Below are 21,595 nucleotides of genomic sequence, written 5' to 3'. Positions count from 1 at the left end.
CTCCACAAAATACTTTGTTAGTAATTAAATTGCATATAATGTGAGTAAAATGGTATAAAAATAGAATTATGCTAATAAACGAACACAGGCTGTCTTTTGCTCCAATGTGATAGAAGACATCACTGAAACCTCAAACTATATTGATTTGGCAATTCTTACGTGGAAGACACTCTGGAAGTGCATGGTGCCACTGTCAACCAAGCCTGCCCTGTGCTGGCTGCATGGTGAGGACAGCAAGTGCAACATTACTCTGCACTATGCCTTAGTTAAGTTAATGTATTTAAGCCCTTTCATGACAACTGAACTAGTTCCCCAGCTGATTCCAGGAAGTGCGTTCCTAGGATATCAGTTTTAGATATTCCTAGAACATCAGACACAATTAAAAGTTCTATGATCACTCATGACACACAGGTCCATTTTTTCTTGCTTACAGTACTTCTAAAATGTTGCAATATTATAGCTGTGTCCTGAATGACACTGAGTTGTTTCACAGCTGAGGACGGCATATATAAAAAAAAATCATGAACAGTATCTTAGAATTTAGTGTGGGTTACCCAATTTAGTGAAAAACAGGTTCTCTTCATTTCACTTCCAGATTATGAATAGAAATTCTAACTGTGATGTCCCAATACATACATTGTACACTGCAGAAACAGAGGATCAGATTTCCAGAAGGTGAATTGAGGTACGCCATCCTTAAGTGCCCTTAATTCTCCCCTTTTCCTCATAGTGCCATTTTTTTCATAGACTGTTTCACTGTAACATTCTTTATCGGGACACAAGTTAATATTTTTTAAATCCAGTGGATTTTTCCCTTGGTGCTTTTATATAGAAAAGCTATAACAAAGACAGGGAATCATTATTTTTTGAGATGTATCAACTTTTAACCTTTTCCTAATGAGCTATTATATACCTATAATAATCTGCTGAAGAAGCTGGTGAGATTGATTCTACTTTGAACATCTGATATGTTAGTCAGCATATGGGTGATGCCAAGCCCAAGGCCTTTTTGCAGCTGGCTTTGGGCATTGGCCACTTGGTAGTAATAATAAAAACAATGAGTAGTAGTAGCAGTTAAGTGGTGGCTTTGTGATTCTGAGAGTGAATTACTTCTTCCTTCCTTGGCTCTCACTCAAAATATCAGTCTGTCTGCTGAAATGATTCAGCTGACCATAAGTCTACAGACTGCTGTATGAGAAATGATGTCCCCAGAGAATGTACAGATAAGAAGAAGAAAGAGATTAAGATTCTTAGTATTTTGTGACAATGGATGGCAATAATGTGTTTTTGCCTTAGAAAAAGATCACATAGTATATATTTCAATTCTTACCTGTTCTGAGTGCTGGAGATAGATAAAAAAATTCCAGTCTTGCTCGCTGGGCATCTGCTTCATTAAGAAGAGCCATCACTTCAACTAAGTCATTCTTCAAGTCAGAAACCACAGAAAGATCCAGTACTTCATCTGCCAAAACTGATGCAGGTAGATGCAAATTGTTACTGAAGCATGGTAACATGTTTTTACTAAGGTATCATATGAAACAAAATGAGATCCCTGTTCAGAATACATCTCAGCTCAACCGCAGTTTACAACTTGCATTAAAATGTCAGACAAGCCAAAACCTGGTTTCAGAAAGTGCTGCGTGCACACAACTTTAGCTTGAGGCATTGGGTGCTGAGAATAAGTACCAGAGTGTTATTACATTAAACATTCAAATCTGAGTTTACATCCAGCTTGAATTGTAGCAATTTTGAGGCTGTCTGTTGATAACCACCAGATAAAGCAGAGAAAAGCTCTCCTCTAAGAAGCCAGCCAGACAATGAGAACATGATCAGGCAAATTCTGAAAATTATCTAAGGAGCTGTAATTCTATATTTGTCAAACCAATTAAAATGATAGTGTCCTTTATATTTAAAATTATGATAAAGATCAACATGCACAGGTGTGATCTGTAAGTATAACAGTACTGGAATGGAGAGACTACATAAACAAATTTACAAATTTCAGAAGAATTTTTTTTTGTGTTAAAATTCCATCATATTTTGCTTTTCAGTATCAACCAGGAAAGCTTACAATTTCAGCAGTCCCCATGTGAAAGATGTCTGGGACGGACATTTGTAAGAGGAGATTGCACCCAGCTATCATTATCTAAAGTTTTTTAGTCTAAATTCTAAATTAAAGCTTTTAGTCTAAATTCTCATATGGCAACAACTTTTCTGCTGGAGTTGGGATCAGTTGGTCAGCTAATGCATTCTCTTCCCTGTGATTTTTACATGTGGTGGAAGAAAAGTAATATTGGTGCATTTGATAACTAAAATTACAGAGGCAAAAAAAATATTGGCCAGGACAAAATATGGTTGAGAAATAGGTGGGAACAATATGTGAGAAGAAAAAAAGTAGAATGAAGGAGAGTGGCTTAGTCTAATCAGCAAGGATACTTAAAATACCACAAATAGTGAAAACATGATGTCATTAATGTTGTTAATATATTACCTACATATCCAAGAACTTGAAATAATTTTGAAGGCCGGGCATCTAGAATAAAGATATGTCCTTCTGTAGCGCTGGTAATGAGGAACTGACCACGCTGATCATAACTAGGTAAAATATAAATCCAAGCAGAAAACAGTTCAATACAGTCAATAAAAAGGGTCAAATAATTCCACTCCCATAACTCTTGCAACTTCAGAGAGCATAAACACAACTGAAATTTCAGCTTCTCGGTTTATTTGGTTCGGGCCTGATATAAAGTCCAGTGCTATGAGTGCAATTTCTAATTGAGTGGGTGGTCAATCTAAAGCTAATGATACTCCATAGCAGTCTATGTTAACAACTCTATTAAATCTTTCTTTGATGTTCACTTTTAAAAAAATAAAACTACCATACAGATTTTGCTATTATTTTGAATAGACATGTCTTTGTTTGCATTGATTTGACTTTTAATAAGTTCCTTTCTATACCTATTTTTAATGGTTTACCTTAGGTAACCGTGAAACGAGATCACATCTGAGTCTCCAAATAACAGGCAGATTTATATTAAAGTTTAACAGTTCAAAATCCATTCTATTTATTGAAAAATAGAAGTAAAACACTCTCAGATTTTTCAATAATTAAAAAAAAAACCCACCACCAAACAAACAAAAAAAGCCTTTTAGATCACTAGAGCTAATTACAAGAGGACTGGTAAATTCTGGAACTGTAAGCAAATGAATAATTAACAATGGTAATAAAAATCCACCATACAAGAATGGATCACCAAAAAGCTTAAACTTAACTTTACAAACCTTAAGTCTACATTCAGTGAGAAATAACCCTCTAATCCAGATAGATGGATTTGTGCATAGTTACTGCATACAGTGATCTGTCAGAAAGGATCTTATACATCACTATCTTCAGTGCTTGGTTAAGCCTTCTTAAAATACAGGTTTACTACATTTCTTTCATATAAATCCTGCTATTACTCCTGTTGCAAGCAATTCAAAATATGTTGGAAAATAGTGAAGCTGTTAAAATATTTTATTTTGTTATTTTTAGAATAAAATTGTCAAAGTTTTTCTTAAACCAACAGCTTTACTCAAGCAACAAATTGACAATATTTCTGCCCTTGTTACTTTATACTTACTGCAAAGACAGCACTGGAAAATTGGAAAGAAAAATTCTGTGAACAACCCGTGGAGCTTCAACTTTGGTAACATCAAGAAAATAGATTTGACCTCTTTTGGTCCCTACAGCAACACTGTTGGAGGAGGGACAGCAAGCCATAGCTGTTGCCTAGTTGAGAAGTAAAAGATACTTAATAGTTCCATACCTTTTCATGTATTATGCTATATGTTAGTATGCAATTTCTTTTACTCTTTAAAAGTTCCTAAAATTTGGAGAAGAAAGCCTAAGTGGTTTATATTAAAAGCTTTTTTTTTTAACAAAGGATTTTAGAGGCATCTTAGGAATTATACCTATGCTCTGCATCTACATATCAAAAGCTAATTCTGCAAACCTTAGAAAAAAGAATTATAACCACTATCCAGATTTTATGTGAAAGAAGGTCCACCTAAATAAACAGTGAGTGCACTGTTACATGTATAGCTGTTATAGAAAGGGATTTTTTTTCTTACTATGTCAGATTTCAGGGTTTGAATGCACTTAAATCAGGACAAAGCATTAACAGTTTGAAATACTTTTATCAACTCAATTCTTAAAACCTGTTTTTCTGATCAGTCAAGGCATTTATTTCTTTTATACGTTTGAAATTTTTCTGTTAGTCTGACACTCATTAAATATAAAAAACAGAGTAATATCATAAAAATTTAGATCATTATTTTCAAATATGTGCTTAAAGACACATCACTAGGACATTAGGTTGAAATGTTTCCTCTGCTTTATGACCAAGTTAAATAAATTATTAGTTCAAGGAAACATTCTGAATGATAATCTTTTTTCATCTTTCATGGGTTGTTCAAAGACACTACTGAGCTTTGATCCAAATCTGTGGAATATTATGCTATGAATAGAAAAATATTAAAGAAAATTTTAAGTATCAGTCACTATACAAGCTCCTGGTTACATGTACCTCAATATCAAGGTTTAGCTTGCTGAGGCAAGTTCCATCTTCCAGAAACCAAACTTGTACTTCACCTGAAATTGTTACAGACTGTTGAACAGAGAAAAACATAGTCAAAAGAGGGTGGAATAACCACATAGTCTGGAAGTGGCTAGTGATCTCCTACAGAATATAAATTGAAATAATGTTTGTGCATAGCAGATCAAAGTTTACTAGTTCTGCTTGGAATTATCTTGCTTTTCCTTTAAGTCCAGTTGCTGCAAGGTATGTCCACCTAAGGAAAATGTTTAATAATTTTTGTGAATTGCTGCAACTAAATGAATGGTCTTTAAGCAGAATCTAGGGCAAAACATGTAAGCTTGATCAGTATTAGCACTCCCATCATTCAGCCAGCAACAGAAAAACTGCTTATAATTTCCTTTTCATAGGAAAGGCTTAAGAAATCTTGTTTTCTCACATGAAAAATTATGCGTATCATAATAGTGCTTGAGTTCTTATATCCAGGCTATTTTGTAATTCCACAATAAAGTATGGCTACAGATCCATCAACCCTCACATTACTCATTCAGAGTCAGGTAAAATTTATCATTGCCATGCTAATGACAAACTGATTCAGCAGACCTAATTGATTAAGATCCCAGGGTTCCTAGGCAGGCTACTTGAAGAATTCATGGTCTGGAGATGAACTGCTGGCTAAAATATATGTCTTGCAGGAGTCAAAGACATAGGAGGAAAGCAAGGAATTCCTCAGAATGGACAGATCCATAAGTAAGGCCTTCTTTGTCCCTGGACCCAGGACAGAGGTATCTCTCAGGCTGTTCCAATTTGTGCTGAAGGCTGAAAAGATCAGTATGAGTTTCTTGTTCCAACACCTGTTCTCTGATTTTAATCCACCTTTTGCTCAGCTACGTTCCTGAACAATAGTGAGTCTCACAAATCAACAGCAGAACCAATATGACATTTTAGCAAACTGTGAATTACCCACCCTGCATTCTAGAAAAAGTTCTGACCATTTTATAGGACATATCTGGATTAATGCTATTTACTTCCTTAATGAGAAGTTACACAACTCTAACAAATAGCAGGATAGTCCCAATCTCTACAAGACTTTTGATTTTGTGCCTTAGCAACATATTGGTTACCTGAAAAGAGCCACTATTACATATAATAAAGAATACCATTTCTTACCACACAGTATTTGTTCCCTGGAGTAAGAAAATCAGCTGCCAGAAAAAAACTGCTGCATGCATCTAAGAGTTTGACAGCTTCTCCACTGTCGTCAGGTTTGTAAGCATAGACTGTGCCCTGACAAAGACAAATAATCCATCACTGGGCTATGAAACTTTTCATTAAAAGCTTTTGAAGACTTCAACAAAAAATACCCATCTTTCTGAGCTCCACTCTTTAAAGTTTTGTAATTGACTCTAAACTGAGGTAAAAAGTGCCCAGTAGAATTCAGCTGAATTTAGTCTATCATATTAATTTACACTAGTTGAAGATCAGGTTAGTTCATTTTAGAGTGATCCAGCTACTCACATTTTAAAGAAGTTTTGTTTCTCAAAATTGCTTTAATAAAATAATTTTAAACCACCCTATTTCATTTTACTCCAGGAATCAATAAATATTCTAGACCAACATAAAATAGAAATCATAAATCAAGCTTTAAGAGAAGTTTTTATCTAAAGGTCTCAAAGTGTCTTAGAAACAATTCCTAACTAATATTGACAAAGATTTTAGAACTTCTCTACTCATTTTACAAAAGGATAATGAAATCAGAGAGTGTGACCAAAGTTACCATTGCACTTCTGTCCTGAACACAGAACCTCCCAACTCACATCCAAACACATATACCCCAAAAACATTTTAAGAGCCTTAAAAATGACAATTTAAATGACTAAAGGACTGGAAAAACAGGTGGAATTTCAGGATTTGGGACCTTTATGCAAGATTCATGGACATCAGGCTGGTCAAAGAAGGATCTTGAACAGGGCTGCCATAAAAATTCAGGTGCATATGCAGAACACCTCTACTGCATAGGCACAGCAGGTCTGATGTACCCAAGCTACAATTTTCTCACTGTGCAGGCACACATCAAGCCTAAAGCTCAGGCTCGGTAGGTCCCACGTGACCTGGACACATTGGAGACCCTGAACATGTACTCCATTGTACACACACAAGTATTCTGTTGGGAAATCTCAGCATTAGGTACTTTATAATCCACCATCTGTAGGAGATAATTGTTCTGTGCTTCATGAAAAGTCTTTCCAATCTTTCATTACACACACAAGTGGACTAAATTCACCTCTGATATAATGTGTTGACTTGTGTGATTACATTACAGACATTCCATGCTAATAGTATCAGCATACACATATAGAATCACAGGAACATCCAATCATGTAATATTATTATCTCAAATGCTATACCTGGTCAGTGACAAGCAGAAGTACAGTGTAATCAGGAGAGAATATGAGGCTGGATATGGGTTGTAAGATATCAGCACAGATTTTAATTTCATACTGCAGACCACTGATGTCATAGAAGAATAAAACGCCCTCCTGTGCATAAAAGTACAAATCCACATAAGGTCTAAGTAATTTATCCTAGCACACTCTGGCAAAATGAACTGCAAGAACTTCTGAAAAACTCTAAAGTAACAGTGTTTAACTGTATCCCATCTCTAATGGTCTCATTTGCCTCCAGTACGTTTAAATCCAGAGGACTCACCCTGGATAAGAAATTTATTGAAAAATGAAAGTGTTCTTTTATACAAGTCTTAGTAACAGTTCATATTTGATAACAACAGACTCTCTCATCAGTTAATACTTAAGAATTAAATTTTTTTTTTGAGACAGTATAAGGATTTGTCCCACTCTTAAGCAGTAATGTTCAATGGCATTGTCAGTTTGGGTTAAACACTGAGCTACATTTTGCACAAAACAATTTGGCAGATCTCTTGGCCGTTTTCTCTCCTTTCCTATTTTTTTCCATCCTTCTTTCCTGTTCCTCTAGAACATTCCTTGTATTTTGTGAAAAATAGAATTGCTCTCTTTTGTTGCTTCTTTGACTACAAAAATGGAATCTCTTTCCACCCTGCTCCCTTCCCATTTCTCATCTCAAGTGTTAACAAACAAAATATATACAACACCAGAAAGAACCTTTATACTTCTGTGGCCCTTCTCTTTTTTTCTAACTCCTGTCTTTGCAGTGAATTCTGCAAATATACTCCATTTGAATACTCCATTTCACACAATAAGAGTAAGTTAAAAGCATAAAGGATGCCTTACACTTCCAGCTGCGTACAGTCCCTCATTACAAAATGTCATGGCAAACAAAACTGGTTCTTGCAGGTCCTTTAGTTTGCCACCTGAGAGAACAAAACCAAGACAAAAATATAAAATTTAATTTATTGCAACAATGTGTCTCAATTTTAAATCTGGGATGATTTGTGAGTAAAAGGGCTTCATGGGCTATATATTCTTTGGACTTTCTGCTGTGATAATGAAGGAAAATGTTGGGATATATAATTTGAAATGATAGTACTACTGTTGTCTGATGAACTAGAAAGTAATATGAGAAGTTACTTGATTTTGTAAAGGCTGCTAAATAGCCACATTAAAGTTTGCCAGTAATAGAATCTGAGCCATTTAGTGGGAAGGGACCTTAGAAGTCCTCTGATCCAACCTCCAGCTCAACACAGAGCCAACTTCAAACTCAGAATCAATATCCAAGTTAGACCGTGTTGTCCAGAGTAATATCCAGGTTTGAACATACCGAAGAATGGCCATTTCAAAACTTCTCTGGGCAACTTGTCCCAGTGTCTGACTACCTTCACCGTGAAAGTATTTTTTTTTTCCTAATATCTACACAGAATTTCTGTTGATGCAAACTGTGTCCTTTTTCTGTCTGGTTCCATGTTCTCCGTAACCTTTCATTAGGTAGCTGAAGCAATAGTAAAATCCCCCGTTTCCTTTTCTCCAGGCTGAACACAGTTCTCTTAGCCCATCTTTGTATGTCATGTACTTAGACTCTGCAATAATCTTTGTGGCCTTGTGCTGAACTTCATCCATTATGTGAATATCTTTTTTGTACTGTGGAGCCCAAAACAAAGTGTTCAAAACAATCCCTAAATCCTAACTCAACTAAATTACAAATGATTGCAGTTCTAAAAAAAGTTACTAAAACAGAGCAGTAGGGAACCTATTACAGCATCACTTATTCCAATTTAAATTAGAATGATCAGAAATTATTTCACTGCCACAGTTTCTCCTGAGGCTATTAATTTGGCTGTCTATTAGCACAAAAGTTATTAATCATTTGTCATGTAAGCATATAAAAGATTGCCATCAATGTGTCTTACAGAGGTCTGTGTGAGCTGAGTTTTTCTAACCGGTGGCTTTCAGCTCTACTCATACATTATTACTCCCAGGCATCACTGGTGCTGCCTAAAATCTATTAGCTTGATTTGAACATGGAAATACCTTTCTTTTTCTGTACTTCTCCACGAAGATATGACACCAAGTCCGATATTTTACTCACGTAATCTGCACAAAAGAAAACAATTTATAACATCAACCTTGTTTATATGTCAACATTGCAATAAAACTCATTGTATTCCAGTCTACTGAACAAAAGGCCAGGTCCAGTATACTGAATCAAAAATGTGAATTCTTCCTCAATATCCACAATTTCTGTCATTTATGCAACTCAGCAGGTACAATCTTTCTGTGATTCAGCCTACAGCTGTAAAAGGGAGACAGCAATACCTGGCATGGAGAGTGGTACAGATGCAGATTTATTTTTCTCCTAGTGTTAAGTTCTGGTATTGTTATTTTTAACTATGATTTTTCTCATTCGATGTAGTTATGAAGGAAACTTTAGTCAGTCTAAAGAACATGCCCAAGTGAAAAGTTGTGGCTGCTTATGATTCTGTTTGCAACACCATAACAGGAATTTAGTATGTGCTTAAAGTTGGACGTGCATTTAAGCATTCTGCTAAATACATACAGATTGCAATATGTTTTAAATTAAGCAGAAGCTTCAGTACAATATGAATACACACAATTCTGTTACACAGTTTTAGGACAAGACTCAAAGAAGAATATACAGGCCAAGGAAAAGCCTGAATGGCAAATATTCTTGTTGTGTTCTATTGAACTGGCATAAACATTTCTGGTCACACCTCTGCTTTTTATTTACTGATGATTTCCAACTCTTGATTTGGTAAACTTAAAACTCTGGTAATTTCAAATGCAGAGAAATAATGCTGGTTTGTTGGGGTTTCTTAAGAGCAACCTCCCGTCTCTGTGTCAATTATCAAAATTGAACAGAGATACAGTACTTTGGGAAAGTCAGAAATACTTGCTGCAGCTTAAAAAATAATGTATTACATAGCAGCAGAAGAAAGCAAGATTATCACCAGCCCATCTATTAACATTGATTCAGTACTTATTACGACAACTGTGCTATGCTGGTCTACCACAGGATATTACCCAGCACTAGTGTTAGGGAGAAGCATATTCCAGTACTCCTTTTAGACCTGACTGAACCAGTGAACTTCATGTGCATGGCCAGACTGACAACTTCCATCCCTATGAAGGATGACAGAGTACAGGTTGTCATTGCCAGCACAGTTTATGCTGGCTGTGTCTCACTGTCCTTTATCTTGGGAGTCCTCTGAATGGGCACAGAAGGGTAGTGTGCAGTGGCAGCAGAGGAGAGACCTTGTGATTCCCAGAAAAAAACAAAAGGTATGGAATGGGTGGCTGTTGCTAGAAAACTTTAGTCAGTCACTAGCTTGCCAAAGGTCCCCATGAAAAAAGACAGGTGGGAATATATATAGGGCAGATAAATTGCCTCAGCAAGTTGCAATCAATCCAAGGTCCTCCCATTCTAGAATAAATTAAAAGCAGACTTCCTTGAAGCCAAAGACACCTTCTGTTCACTCTGTGTGCTTCATACTTTCTGCAGTAAAGCCTGATAGTCTTTACAGCCTTGTTTTCATTAGAAAATTGTTTATGTAAGAGCTGACCTCAAGGAATTCTATTAAGCAACATTACATTAAATTCAGTTTTCTTGTTTGAAGACTCATCACGAGTCTTCAAAGATCTGTTCTAACATTATCTAACATACCAAATGTGGACAATTCAATCTTTCATGCAAAATAAAATAAATTATTGGTGCTTAACTAATAGTAAAAAGACTTTGTATGGTGGGTATATTAATAGCTTAATGTCAGTCTAGTAGGGCTGGTTAATAAGATCTGGGCTTCTGCAACTATTGCTCATTTTATCAGTTTTGATGTATTTAGAGCTTTTTCCCTTTTTTTACCAAAGAAAAATGAAAGCCCATTATTGGGTGCTGAAGAAACCCACACAGAAGTTCAAAAGACATTCTTAAATGTTTATCACAGTAATAAAAGAAATATGGTTCTACAATATAGCTTTATAATTTCTGTAAGGTACAGAATAGCAGAACAGAAGAAAGCAAAAAAAGCTTTCACCTATCCACTTTCCTCCCTACTTGAATAAAACACACAATGCAGCTATTTCTTACCAGGTAGAGGTTCTTGTTGAAGAACAGAAACACTGCGTGTCTCAGCATCAATTGCCAAAATACATCCTTCTTTACAGCCCATGTAAATTTCTGAGGTTGTGGTCCAGCAGTGGGCAATAGGATGCACTGAATGCTTAATATAATTTCTAGGCTTCAGCACAAAAATAACTTCAGTCAACACTTGACAAACACGTGTACACTGTACAAGCAGTTACATGCATTTTAAGATTAAAAAAAAGATATCATTACATCATTGAGTCTGACCACTTGTATAACATCAGCTTTATTTTATTCAGTCATTCCTTCACTGAGGCTAGTAACTTAAGAAACAACAAGATTTTCCAGAAAAGTCTGTCTAGAGATAGCAGTGCAGAACTCACTTCACTCCATAGAACCTGTTTAAATGATTAATTACATTTTCACTGAAAAATTAGATATTTTTAAATTTTAATTTATCTGGATTTATTCTCCAGCATTTGCATCTGTTATAGTTTTGTCCTCTAACTTGGAAATCCCTCTGTTATCCTCCCTACCCTTACAAAGATATTGGCCCACCACAACCAGGTCGTCTCCCAATTTTTTTAATGATAAAGTTAAGATAAAATTCAACACATTGAGCCCCTAGACTTTTGGGATTATTTTAAAGTCAGAATAGTACTGGAAGCCCAAATTGAAATGGTTACCCACTACAACCTCACCCTGACAAATGCTTTTCAGAACAGTCTTTCACTTTGTAGAAAAAACCTGCACATGTGGTCTTGCATACCTGGCAGTACTAAAACACGTTTTTTTAATAATTTATTTTCGCATATAATCCAAATTGTTCTGTAAAAGAGCTCTGTCAACCTTTGCATCTTCTGCAAGTAAATTCTAGAAATATCCCTGCCACAGACTTCCCATGTGCCTTGAATTTCATTTTGCTATAATAAATCTCATAAAACCATCATCCATAAAACAGGAAGAACAGATTCTCCACCAAATATTATTAAAGACAGTGAAACAGTTCAGATACAACAGTAACAGAGACCCCATAAATAACATGGTAGAACTATATTGAAGAGAATTTGGGGATGGGGAGAGGGGAACAAAATACAAGAAAATCTTGGGAGAATGTTTAAAAGAGAAGATTCAAAGAACCAAGCATGTGAGCAGAAATGGTGAGGAACACTAGATAATACAATGGGTGGAAAAACCAGAAGACTATAATTCTATAAAACACTTGCTGTCTCAGTAATGGTTCTATAAAAAGAGGAAATACGGATGGACTTGTGATGAAAACATAGGGCAGAGATTCATAAGTACCCAGATTTCATTACTAAAATATGCCAAGGACTTGCTGTATGATTCTCGGTAAGTAACTTACTCTCTATTTATGCCTTCAAAGCATTTTTAATTTCTCAGGGGGAAGCTGCTACAGAAATAAAACATACCAACATTTACTTTATAAATCAATTAGGACTAACAGTAATAAATCTTTTAACAAATGGGGCTTTATAGCACTCAGAGAAACATCTGATATAGTCATTTTCACTGATTCTATGAGACTTGAATATCACAAATCTTTGGGACAGTTGTAACTGAACTGCTGTGAATCAGAAGCTTCCTATGTAAAGACAGCTCCTGCAATGTTCCTTTGTACCTGCTGTCATGACTGCCTTTACACATAACCTAGATAAATCCGTTAATCCTAGGATGAGATTATGTAAATCCCAAACCAGGTCACTTCTTGAACTGTGCATTGGTACAGTGCTGAATCATCATCATAACAATAATGATAATAACATCTTTTTTTTAACTTCTCTCCCTTTTGAGTAGCATCTCTTTAGGGAAAAAAATCCATGATGGATCAATCCTTGTCATGAAAGTTTTCATTAAAAGACAATGGAATAAAATTGTTATTGGGGACAGAGTGGAGTCAAATGGGCTTGTCATGGTAAAGCATATTCAGAAAGCTCAGGTCCCAGCTGTAAGAAATATTGAAACAAAACTAAATCAATCTAATGCTAGAAAGAAAAGTACCAAGAGCTGTAGGATATTTCCATTCCTTTCACTCTGCTGCCCCGCTGTGGTTACACTTCCGTACATACCCAGCCCCAGCATCTTGCAGACTATGGAACCCTAACATATTTCAAAGCAGCGAACAAGTGTACTGGGGGATGGTCTCGCTTTTCTTACATGCCTCTCACACATTCTTTAGGAGTAGGCTACAGCCTTCAAGGCCTAAAGGAATTGTCTTCCACCTGTAGTCTTTAAATTGTAAATAAATGGTTCTCCACTTTGGACGCTTACATCAATGTGAAAATCATTGATCTCAACTGATTTGGATTTAGTGATAAAGAACAAAAATCCTTCTGTTGAATTCTGCAGAGACAGGTAGAGCTTCATCAGGCCATGATACTGTTCCCAGCAGATTCAACTGAATGCACCTCATTAACCACCACAAGAGAAGCAGGTTGTCTTACTAATTGAAAAAGCATTGATGATAGTAGAGAGGAAAGTAACTCCAAGCTATTTACTAATGTTGAGGCACAGATTTTAGGCCAATCTGCTCACAGACATTTGTAAAGGCATACAAATCATCAGTGATAGTAACCACTGATACATCTGCTGCAGTAGCCTGTCAATTTATAAACCCACTGAAGAATGGTAGTTACAGTACCTCTATTTTGGACACTCTAGTCCATTACAGCAAAAGTAATCCAAAGATACCTGGGTATCTGAGGAACTCAGCAAGTTCAGTCATTTCAATCTCACAGTTGCTACATTAGACACTTTTCATCACAAGGGTCTTGATGAAACAATATTTTAAAGAAGTATCTTCTCCATCAATTATATTCTGATCAACTCACGCAGGAATTGCTTTACCAAAAATGTATGTTCCGAGTTGGGGTGCTGGAAGGGGGTGCTTAACCTGAAAAGGCATATGCATGCAATTCCCCCCCAAGGTTACAAGATCCAGTAGTGGCTCGGTTTTTCTGTTAGGTTAGAGATGGAGCATATGTGCGGCAGGCATGCACAGAGGGGAGAATTAGCACTGCAAGGCACAATAAATGCAAGTCCTTCAAAAAAAATTACTCAGCTAATCTGGAGCAAGAAAATACACCAGAAATTGATTCAGTGCCTCCTGGTGCTAAACTGTAGTGTAGCACCTCAAAACCAGCTTGTATTTCTGCAAAAAAACTTTCATTTCTAAATAACCTGATGTTCATTAACTTGTCAATATTCACAGCCAAAATGCATGCATCTAGGGAATTTGGACTGCAAAAAACTATCAAAATATTTACAATTTGATTTGAAAGAAAAGGAAATTTTTGTCAAAGACTAGTAGAACGATCTACTCTTACTCCAGAAATATTTCTATGTATATGGAGAACATATAAATATGGAGAACATATTTAGCACCCTGAAGATCCTAAAAAGAAATCTAGGTTTTTATGAAAGCAGCTGGGAATGCAAAGACCCTATAGTAGTATCTAGTATGGTTGAAAGTACAAACTTTTCTGTGTGGAAAAGTTCACAACATGGTTCTGTAAGTTCAAGCATAAGAACTTACCATTCCTGATTGGAATAGCATCCATTCAAGAAGAGACAAATTCTATTAAGCCTCACAGATCTAATATGACAATTGTTTTTTTCCCTCCAATAACTCTCTAAATTCACTTCACAGGCTAAAGAACAAAATGTTTTTTGCAGTTCATCATCTGCACATAATGTAAGAGGCAGTAAAGCAGAAGAAAAATTCAATGCCCCTAATAAGCATCTATTATCTTCATCTTCCATGTTCTAAGTGATCTGAAATATAAGCAGTTGATGTGTAATCAGAATCAGTAGAGGATGTTTGTTTGCAGTTATCAATTATTCTGGAAAACAAGGGCATCAGCAGTTACACAGTTAAAAACCTCTGTGAATCTGAATGCATGAAGCCATGAAAAGAGGATAAGGTCAGCAAAGCACCATTCCCTATTCTTATTTTTTATTCTGCTTTATAAGAAAAGTTTATAGCAGAAAACTGTGGTATACTCTTATGCATGGTGGTTTTGGTGTGTAATATATATCTTAAGTCACAAAATCTAAATTGATGGTCTTAATCTTAGAAAAGAATCCTAGATTTGCAAGTTAAATGTTTTCACATTGGCAGATGCTTCTAGTTGGTAGTCAGATGAAAGTAAATTCCAAACAAAATGAAAACATTTTTGAAGCCTCTCAAAAAAAGGCATCTCAAGGGAGTCTAACAAGTAAATGATCAAATACAAGTGAGACAAATGGACAGGTCCCAACACTGACATTGGTATGGCAAGGTATTTCAGAAGCAAGGGTTGCTGTCTGGAATAAAGCCTTCAATGTTTCCATAGCCTGAGACATTTTCAGAGTGAAAAAGAAAAAAATCGCAAAGGCAAGTAACCTGGGAATAGGTTTTCAAGGTTCCAGCAGGTCATAATAGCTTGGATATGGTTAAATACATGCTTTATACTGCTTCTGGGACACAGATTAGTACCCCCACTGCACACATACATTACTATGCTAGTGCCTGTGTCAGAAATCTCTACATTGTACTGCACTGTGCAGTAGCAGCATGCCTGTCAAAACGGATTTTAAAAATATTGTTGAGAAAACAGATCTATTTACTGGGGTTTATCTGTTTAACAGACATTAAAATTATTAATGTAATTTATTGAAATTTTAATTTATTTGCATAAAAGTATAATGACTTGGAATAGTAAAAAGGAAAACAATCAGTAACTACCATGTATGTTTCTGCTTCATCTCCTACGAGTCCAGCAATGGCTGAAACTGGCAAATCAGGGCCATGGTATGGATCTTCACTATGAGAAACTGGAAAAAAACAATCCTTGTGAGGACTCATGGACCCTTGTCCACCAGGGAGTTTCACAGGGCTGTGAAAAAGCAAGAGATACTGTCTGAGAAGAAATATTAACAGCAAATGCTGATATAAAACTGAGGAGCACATTTTCAAAACTTTGAGATACCAACTCAGTCAATGGGCTTTACTTCTGCAACAGTAATGGAGGATTGTTGTAGACAATCATTCTACATGCCACATACCATTTCACTGAAAAGTAATAGTAATTCTACTACAAGAAAAAAATAATAAAATGTTCCTAACTGGCAGAAATGGATTGCCATGTTCTAGCTCAGTGTCTTTTCTTGTTGCCTTGTATAAACAACTGTTCTACATTACTGTTTCCTTATTAACCAGGATTAATAGTCACACTCCTAACTTTCATATGCTGCAAGGATTTATGCTTAATGTTTATTTGGAGGAAGTTTAACGATCATGAAAGATTAGCAGTAGTATTTGCATGCTGCACTCTGGTAATCAGCATATGACTGGCTTGAGGATTCTATATCCACAAACTATGTTGATTTATGACTTTGAAAAAATTTCTGTAAAATGAACAGTTCTCAGTGGAGGTTTAACCTCAATTGAATGGAATGAAAAGTGAGGAAAAAGGAGTATATATGTATTTTCATATGTATATAATGAATAAAAAAAGAAAAAAAAACTTCGGTATGGTTTTCAGATCACAAATTAAGGCCTTGTCTGTACTTTCACTAGTATAACCTCATCAGTGGCAATATGTTGGTTATACTCATAGTTAACAAGATTAAACACACTTGGGAATTGTGGAGTAGTTGCTACTGAAACAGCATAGGTGTTACACCTCAAGGACTCCAACCTGAATGATACATACTACTTTTATACCAGCCTCAAAAAAAAATTTAGCATAAATTCTAGGTTTGCTGTGCTCAGTGAACTGCATCGACAGGGCCACCTGCTCTGGACCTGTAAATTGCCCTCACAAGCTGGAAATTACACAGAAAACTGATACTGCTTTTGGTACAATTTGTGATTACAACAACATATTGTTTAACCATGCTTACTAGGAAGCAACCTGACCCAAATTTAGTGGTTTCATAGCTACAAAAGCAAGGCTCAACGTAGCCACTTGCAGGAAGGTAGTCCAGGCGCTACATGAGTTTGGTCATGTAGCTTTTGATAGAGGCTGCCAAAGCAGCTGATTAGTATTACCTTCATGAGATGCATAATTTTGGACATGTGAGTGCTAAGAAATGAAATCATAAATTCAATTCACTTGAATGACTAAACAGATTCACACTGGTTGTGATTTAGCAATTACTGACTGCAGTTGCTAGGTGAACTAAATTGGATTAAATTCTTTGCAAACAGATATAGGTTACTAGTCTTGGCAAAAATACTTCTAGATTTTTCTCTTAACCTGAAGGGTGTTCCACTTACTTTTGCTTAAGATGATGCTCATCATTATTCCTTTCAATACACCAGATAGTAACAGATCTCTCATCAACAACACACAGTTGTCGCCAATTCATAGGGTTAAAACTTAAAGAGGTAGCTGTTACCCCTGGCCCAGACTCACTGCACAGGAGGATACTTTCTCGCCAGTTCCTGCATTAGGGAGAGTGAAAGAAAATCAAATCCATTAAATAAGTTAAAAACATTCAAGCCAAAGATCTGGATGTGACTGTGACTAACATTCAATATCAAGTATAGTAAACAAAAACTTTGTCACTCACAAAAATTTCTGCTGCAAAATAGTTAGGTCCCCTTGAGAATGAAAAGGAGGTGATTAATTAGCCACACAAAATTATTACTGTTACAAAAAGATTGAATAAAAAAATAATTCTGAAATATGGAATTTTAGAAACATTATCATACACCTCCTTTTGTGAAAAGACCAACAGAGTCAAGACACATGGTTTTTTCTTTATCATTCCATCAGTGACTACTTGAATGGAGCAAGACAACTCTTCAGCACCCCAGACCTCAGCCTTGCTTTTCCAGTCCATAACAATTATTTTAAGGCTTGCAGACTCGAACTTGGAAGATATTATAATTAGGAAATAAAACACAGTCAGCTCGTGATTATCTATGGATGAATTACTTAGGTAATACAGTAACTGTGTTGTGAATGCAGACATACAAACTATGGCACAAAACAGGGCAGAATTTGTGTGGGGCTGTTATGTATAGCTAACAAAAGCCTGAGAATCTGCTTTCCACTGACTTTTCTTTAGTCCACTGTAATCTATTTTATATTCTCAACATCTATTTTGCATATTTCTCCATTATCCAGATTAATTCTTGACTGCATTTGCATTTTTAGGTGCTGTCCAAGAACTGATCATCATCATTTGAAGAAAATGGTTAAAACTGTTTCTTAATTTCTTGGACAATATATCTGATTGCTAATCTAAATAACATTTATAGCTTTAGTATTTGTCATTACTGCTGAGAGGAAATGCATACACTGCTGTAAATGGATTTGTATAATCCTGTTGTTCTGGCCTGTAATAAATTCACTCACAAAAACAAATCAGAATGCAAGACAACGGTTAATATTGATAGCATATGCAAAAAATGAGAAGTATTCACACATACACAGTAACTCTCATTAAAATTACAGTAAGCTATAAGCTGCAATTCTGACTTTAAAAGATACCAGCATGTCGCTCTCTAAATATCTGTCAGCATGTTCTCACCTCATACCTAACAGATAGTGCCAACGCTCTTTTAGAGTAGATAATTTATTAAGATCTGAAACTATACAGTACATGTACCTGAAAAAGAATCTGGCATTAAGCCTCTCCTTTGAACAGAAAATAATAAAAGATCTAGGGATAAAATATCTCAGATGAAAGGCAGCTTTTGGTTATCCATAAGCTTTCTGTATTTTGGGACTGACATAACTTTCAAAACATCTCTTATACCTCTGATTTCAAACTATCTGCTTAAAATACAGAAACTGTGCAATCATCATATAATGACATATTAAGAATGCTAAGGATTGAGATTTCTTTCATCCATACACACACATTTCTACAAGGAATGCACAATATAATCCAATTGCAAAAATTAAGGTCCTGATCTCACAGTAAATTCACACACCTCCGTTCAAGTTATTAGAAATTCTGAGTGTAGTATTGTAAATTGGTTCCATTTTGTAACTAAATTCTTTCTAACTGGAATCTAGGATGGTTCTTTCATGACAATTAGCTGCTGATAGTCATATTCATGCTGATTCAAACAGATTTAAATTGTTTGGCCTCGGAAACTGCCGCTACTTCAAAGCATTTAAACATTTCTAGATATTTCCATTTTTAAGAATAATCTAGAGAAATCTTTCAAGAGGGTGGTGTTTTAAGTGCACACAAGGAACACATTAGCCCAGGTGTGCTATTTCTGCTGTAAGTTACAAGCATGTAAGCCCATCAGGCTAGTGAGGCTGTCTTGATCGTTTCTACTGTGCTACACACGCAGACATCCTTCCTGAACTACTGTGTACAGAGTTCAGAGCAAACATTCTTTTTCTTCACAAGAGATAAAGAAGCGGCATCTGTAATAGTATCTACTATCATTATTAAAATTCTGGAGTTATAGGAGTTTCTGCCTCTTCGCTAATTGTACAAGGAAAGGTCATCATTAAATTGGGGGTATACAGAATATTCTTTATGTGTCCTTGCTTGCCTTCCTCCTATTACACCCTCCCCATTTGTTTTGAAGAAGTGCTCAGAACCCACAGTCAATGGAAGCAATGGAAGCAAGAGCAGGATTATATTTTTGCAGAAAATTAAAAAAATTAAATATTCCAACTTTCTGTATCTGCACTGTATTATCTAGTATTTCTTTTCATGACAATGAGCAGAAAATTATGATCTAACCCAGTGACCCATGGTAGTGTAATCACTGAGCAAAACTGTATGACAGAACTAAGATCAAACACAACATTAAGAGGAGCACTGAACATTCCAGGTGAACAGAAAAGTAGAAATTGGCTTTAGAACGCTTTTCCTCTTTTCAGCAGGCAACTTTCTTTCACAAACAGCATGGTTCTCAACTTCCTAGGGTGAACAGATAATTAACTGATGCTGAAGACTTTAGAAGTACTCCAAAACACAAAATTTTGAAGAAGGTAGAAGACAGCTGTAGCAAAGTTAACAGTCATTCTGACTAGTGGCTACTAATACTAGAAAATAAACAGCAAATTTGGTACAGAAAGTTTGCAGACAATGATCAATAAAAAACAAAAAAAGACATGAAGGCAACCAGTCTGTCTTCCACATTTGTTTACTTAATTCATGCTAAAACAGTACACACACAAAGTATGAACAACACGTAAATGGTATTAAAGATATTTTTTTTACTCTTACCATACTGAAAGAACAAATTCTGGGATTGAAGAGTAACTGGCTAGATATAGGCCTTTGAAACTAAATGCAAGTAAGGTGTAATCCAGTTGAGCACTACCTGAAATGTAAAAATAAAGAACAAGGTCTTTAATTGCCCTGGACTCTACCGTATGCTATCACAGACAGGGTACTCTTCTCAGTTCCACTTTAACTTTTCAGAGACATTCTTTAAGTCCCTGATTCCTTTGCCTCACTCCAGATTATTGTTTTGATTTGATCATAAAAATGTTCCCTATGTTTCACTGCTTGGAATTTTTTCAAATTTTTTTCAATAACACCTTGAATTTGTACAGTATTTTTTCCCCCAAGTACCCTGAAATCCTTTGCAGTCATAACTTTACTCATATGCATGAAATAAGCAAGCAGTATGATCCTTATTTAAATGGCAAGGCAACTGAAACATGGATAGTGTAAGCAACTTAACTAAGGAGAGAAATGTTATGAGGCAGCCAAAAATACCCATTAGATCCCAGACTCCGGAGTTTAACTGCAAGAACTCTCATTCTTCTCACATCTCGGATTTCCCAGTGTGGCTTTCAGCAGTCTGCCTGGAAGCCTACTGCAGTTATGTTATTTTTCGTTATTCTGACTATATTTTCCTAGAAGGAATTCCATTTCATTCCATTTCTTTTCCCTTTAAAACAGCTCCATTTTGTATTGTCATACTCCTCCTTAGCCTGAGCTTAACTAAAAGTAGTGCAGTGGAAAATCCTGCTACTGTTTTCCATGCATCTTGTCATGAGACAGTTTCCTATAACACTGTTTTTCAAGTCTTATCAAAAAAACCCTTCAGAAAATGCATGACACTACTATTGTTTTAATGAAATGGTGAGGGGAGGGTTATCACATCACTACCTTTTAATTCCGTCAGTTTACTCAGTTCTGGAAAAGTGTAGATATATATGATGGGATTCGGCTTCCGGTCTGAAAAGGCCAGCACTTGCCTGTTCCCATTCACTGCAAAGGCTCCCACCTGGCCAGTCTGACAGTGCAGTACTCTTGTAGTCTTTGTTTCAATGTCCAGGAAGAGGATGTAATTGCCACAAGGGTAGCAGACAGTTTGATTGTTGATAAAGCCAAAGTTCTTGTTTGAGAATCCCTGAACCCAACTGCAGAAAGAGTAACTGAATGTTAAAACATTAATCAAAGACACACATTTCTCAAAATACTGTAATAAAGGGAATATTGTAGCCTAAGTTACACTGAACTGATGCTTGGGATTTAAGACTTCTCCT

The 21,595-nt window shown here is 35.9% G+C and overlaps 1 protein-coding gene across 1 annotated transcript in view; it reads right to left on the bottom strand.

The window, feature by feature from the left end:
* Positions 1–21,595, bottom strand: part of CFAP43 (cilia and flagella associated protein 43) — a 49,810-nt gene that overhangs the window by 25,136 nt on the left and 3,079 nt on the right. The window contains 13 exon segments of the mRNA XM_040606893.1: positions 1,331–1,471; positions 2,492–2,595; positions 3,621–3,769; positions 4,566–4,646; positions 5,745–5,861; positions 6,983–7,114; positions 7,844–7,923; positions 9,038–9,100; positions 11,112–11,262; positions 15,856–16,006; positions 17,392–17,559; positions 20,322–20,418; positions 21,216–21,469. Of these exon segments, the coding sequence (XP_040462827.1) occupies positions 1,331–1,471; positions 2,492–2,595; positions 3,621–3,769; positions 4,566–4,646; positions 5,745–5,861; positions 6,983–7,114; positions 7,844–7,923; positions 9,038–9,100; positions 11,112–11,262; positions 15,856–16,006; positions 17,392–17,559; positions 20,322–20,418; positions 21,216–21,469 (1,688 nt within the window).

This window comes from Falco naumanni, chromosome 9, assembly GCF_017639655.2.
Source record: "Falco naumanni isolate bFalNau1 chromosome 9, bFalNau1.pat, whole genome shotgun sequence".
Lineage (NCBI taxonomy): Eukaryota > Metazoa > Chordata > Aves > Falconiformes > Falconidae > Falco > Falco naumanni.
Note: the sequence above shows the minus strand (reverse complement) of the source record. Positions and strands in the feature narration are given on the sequence as shown.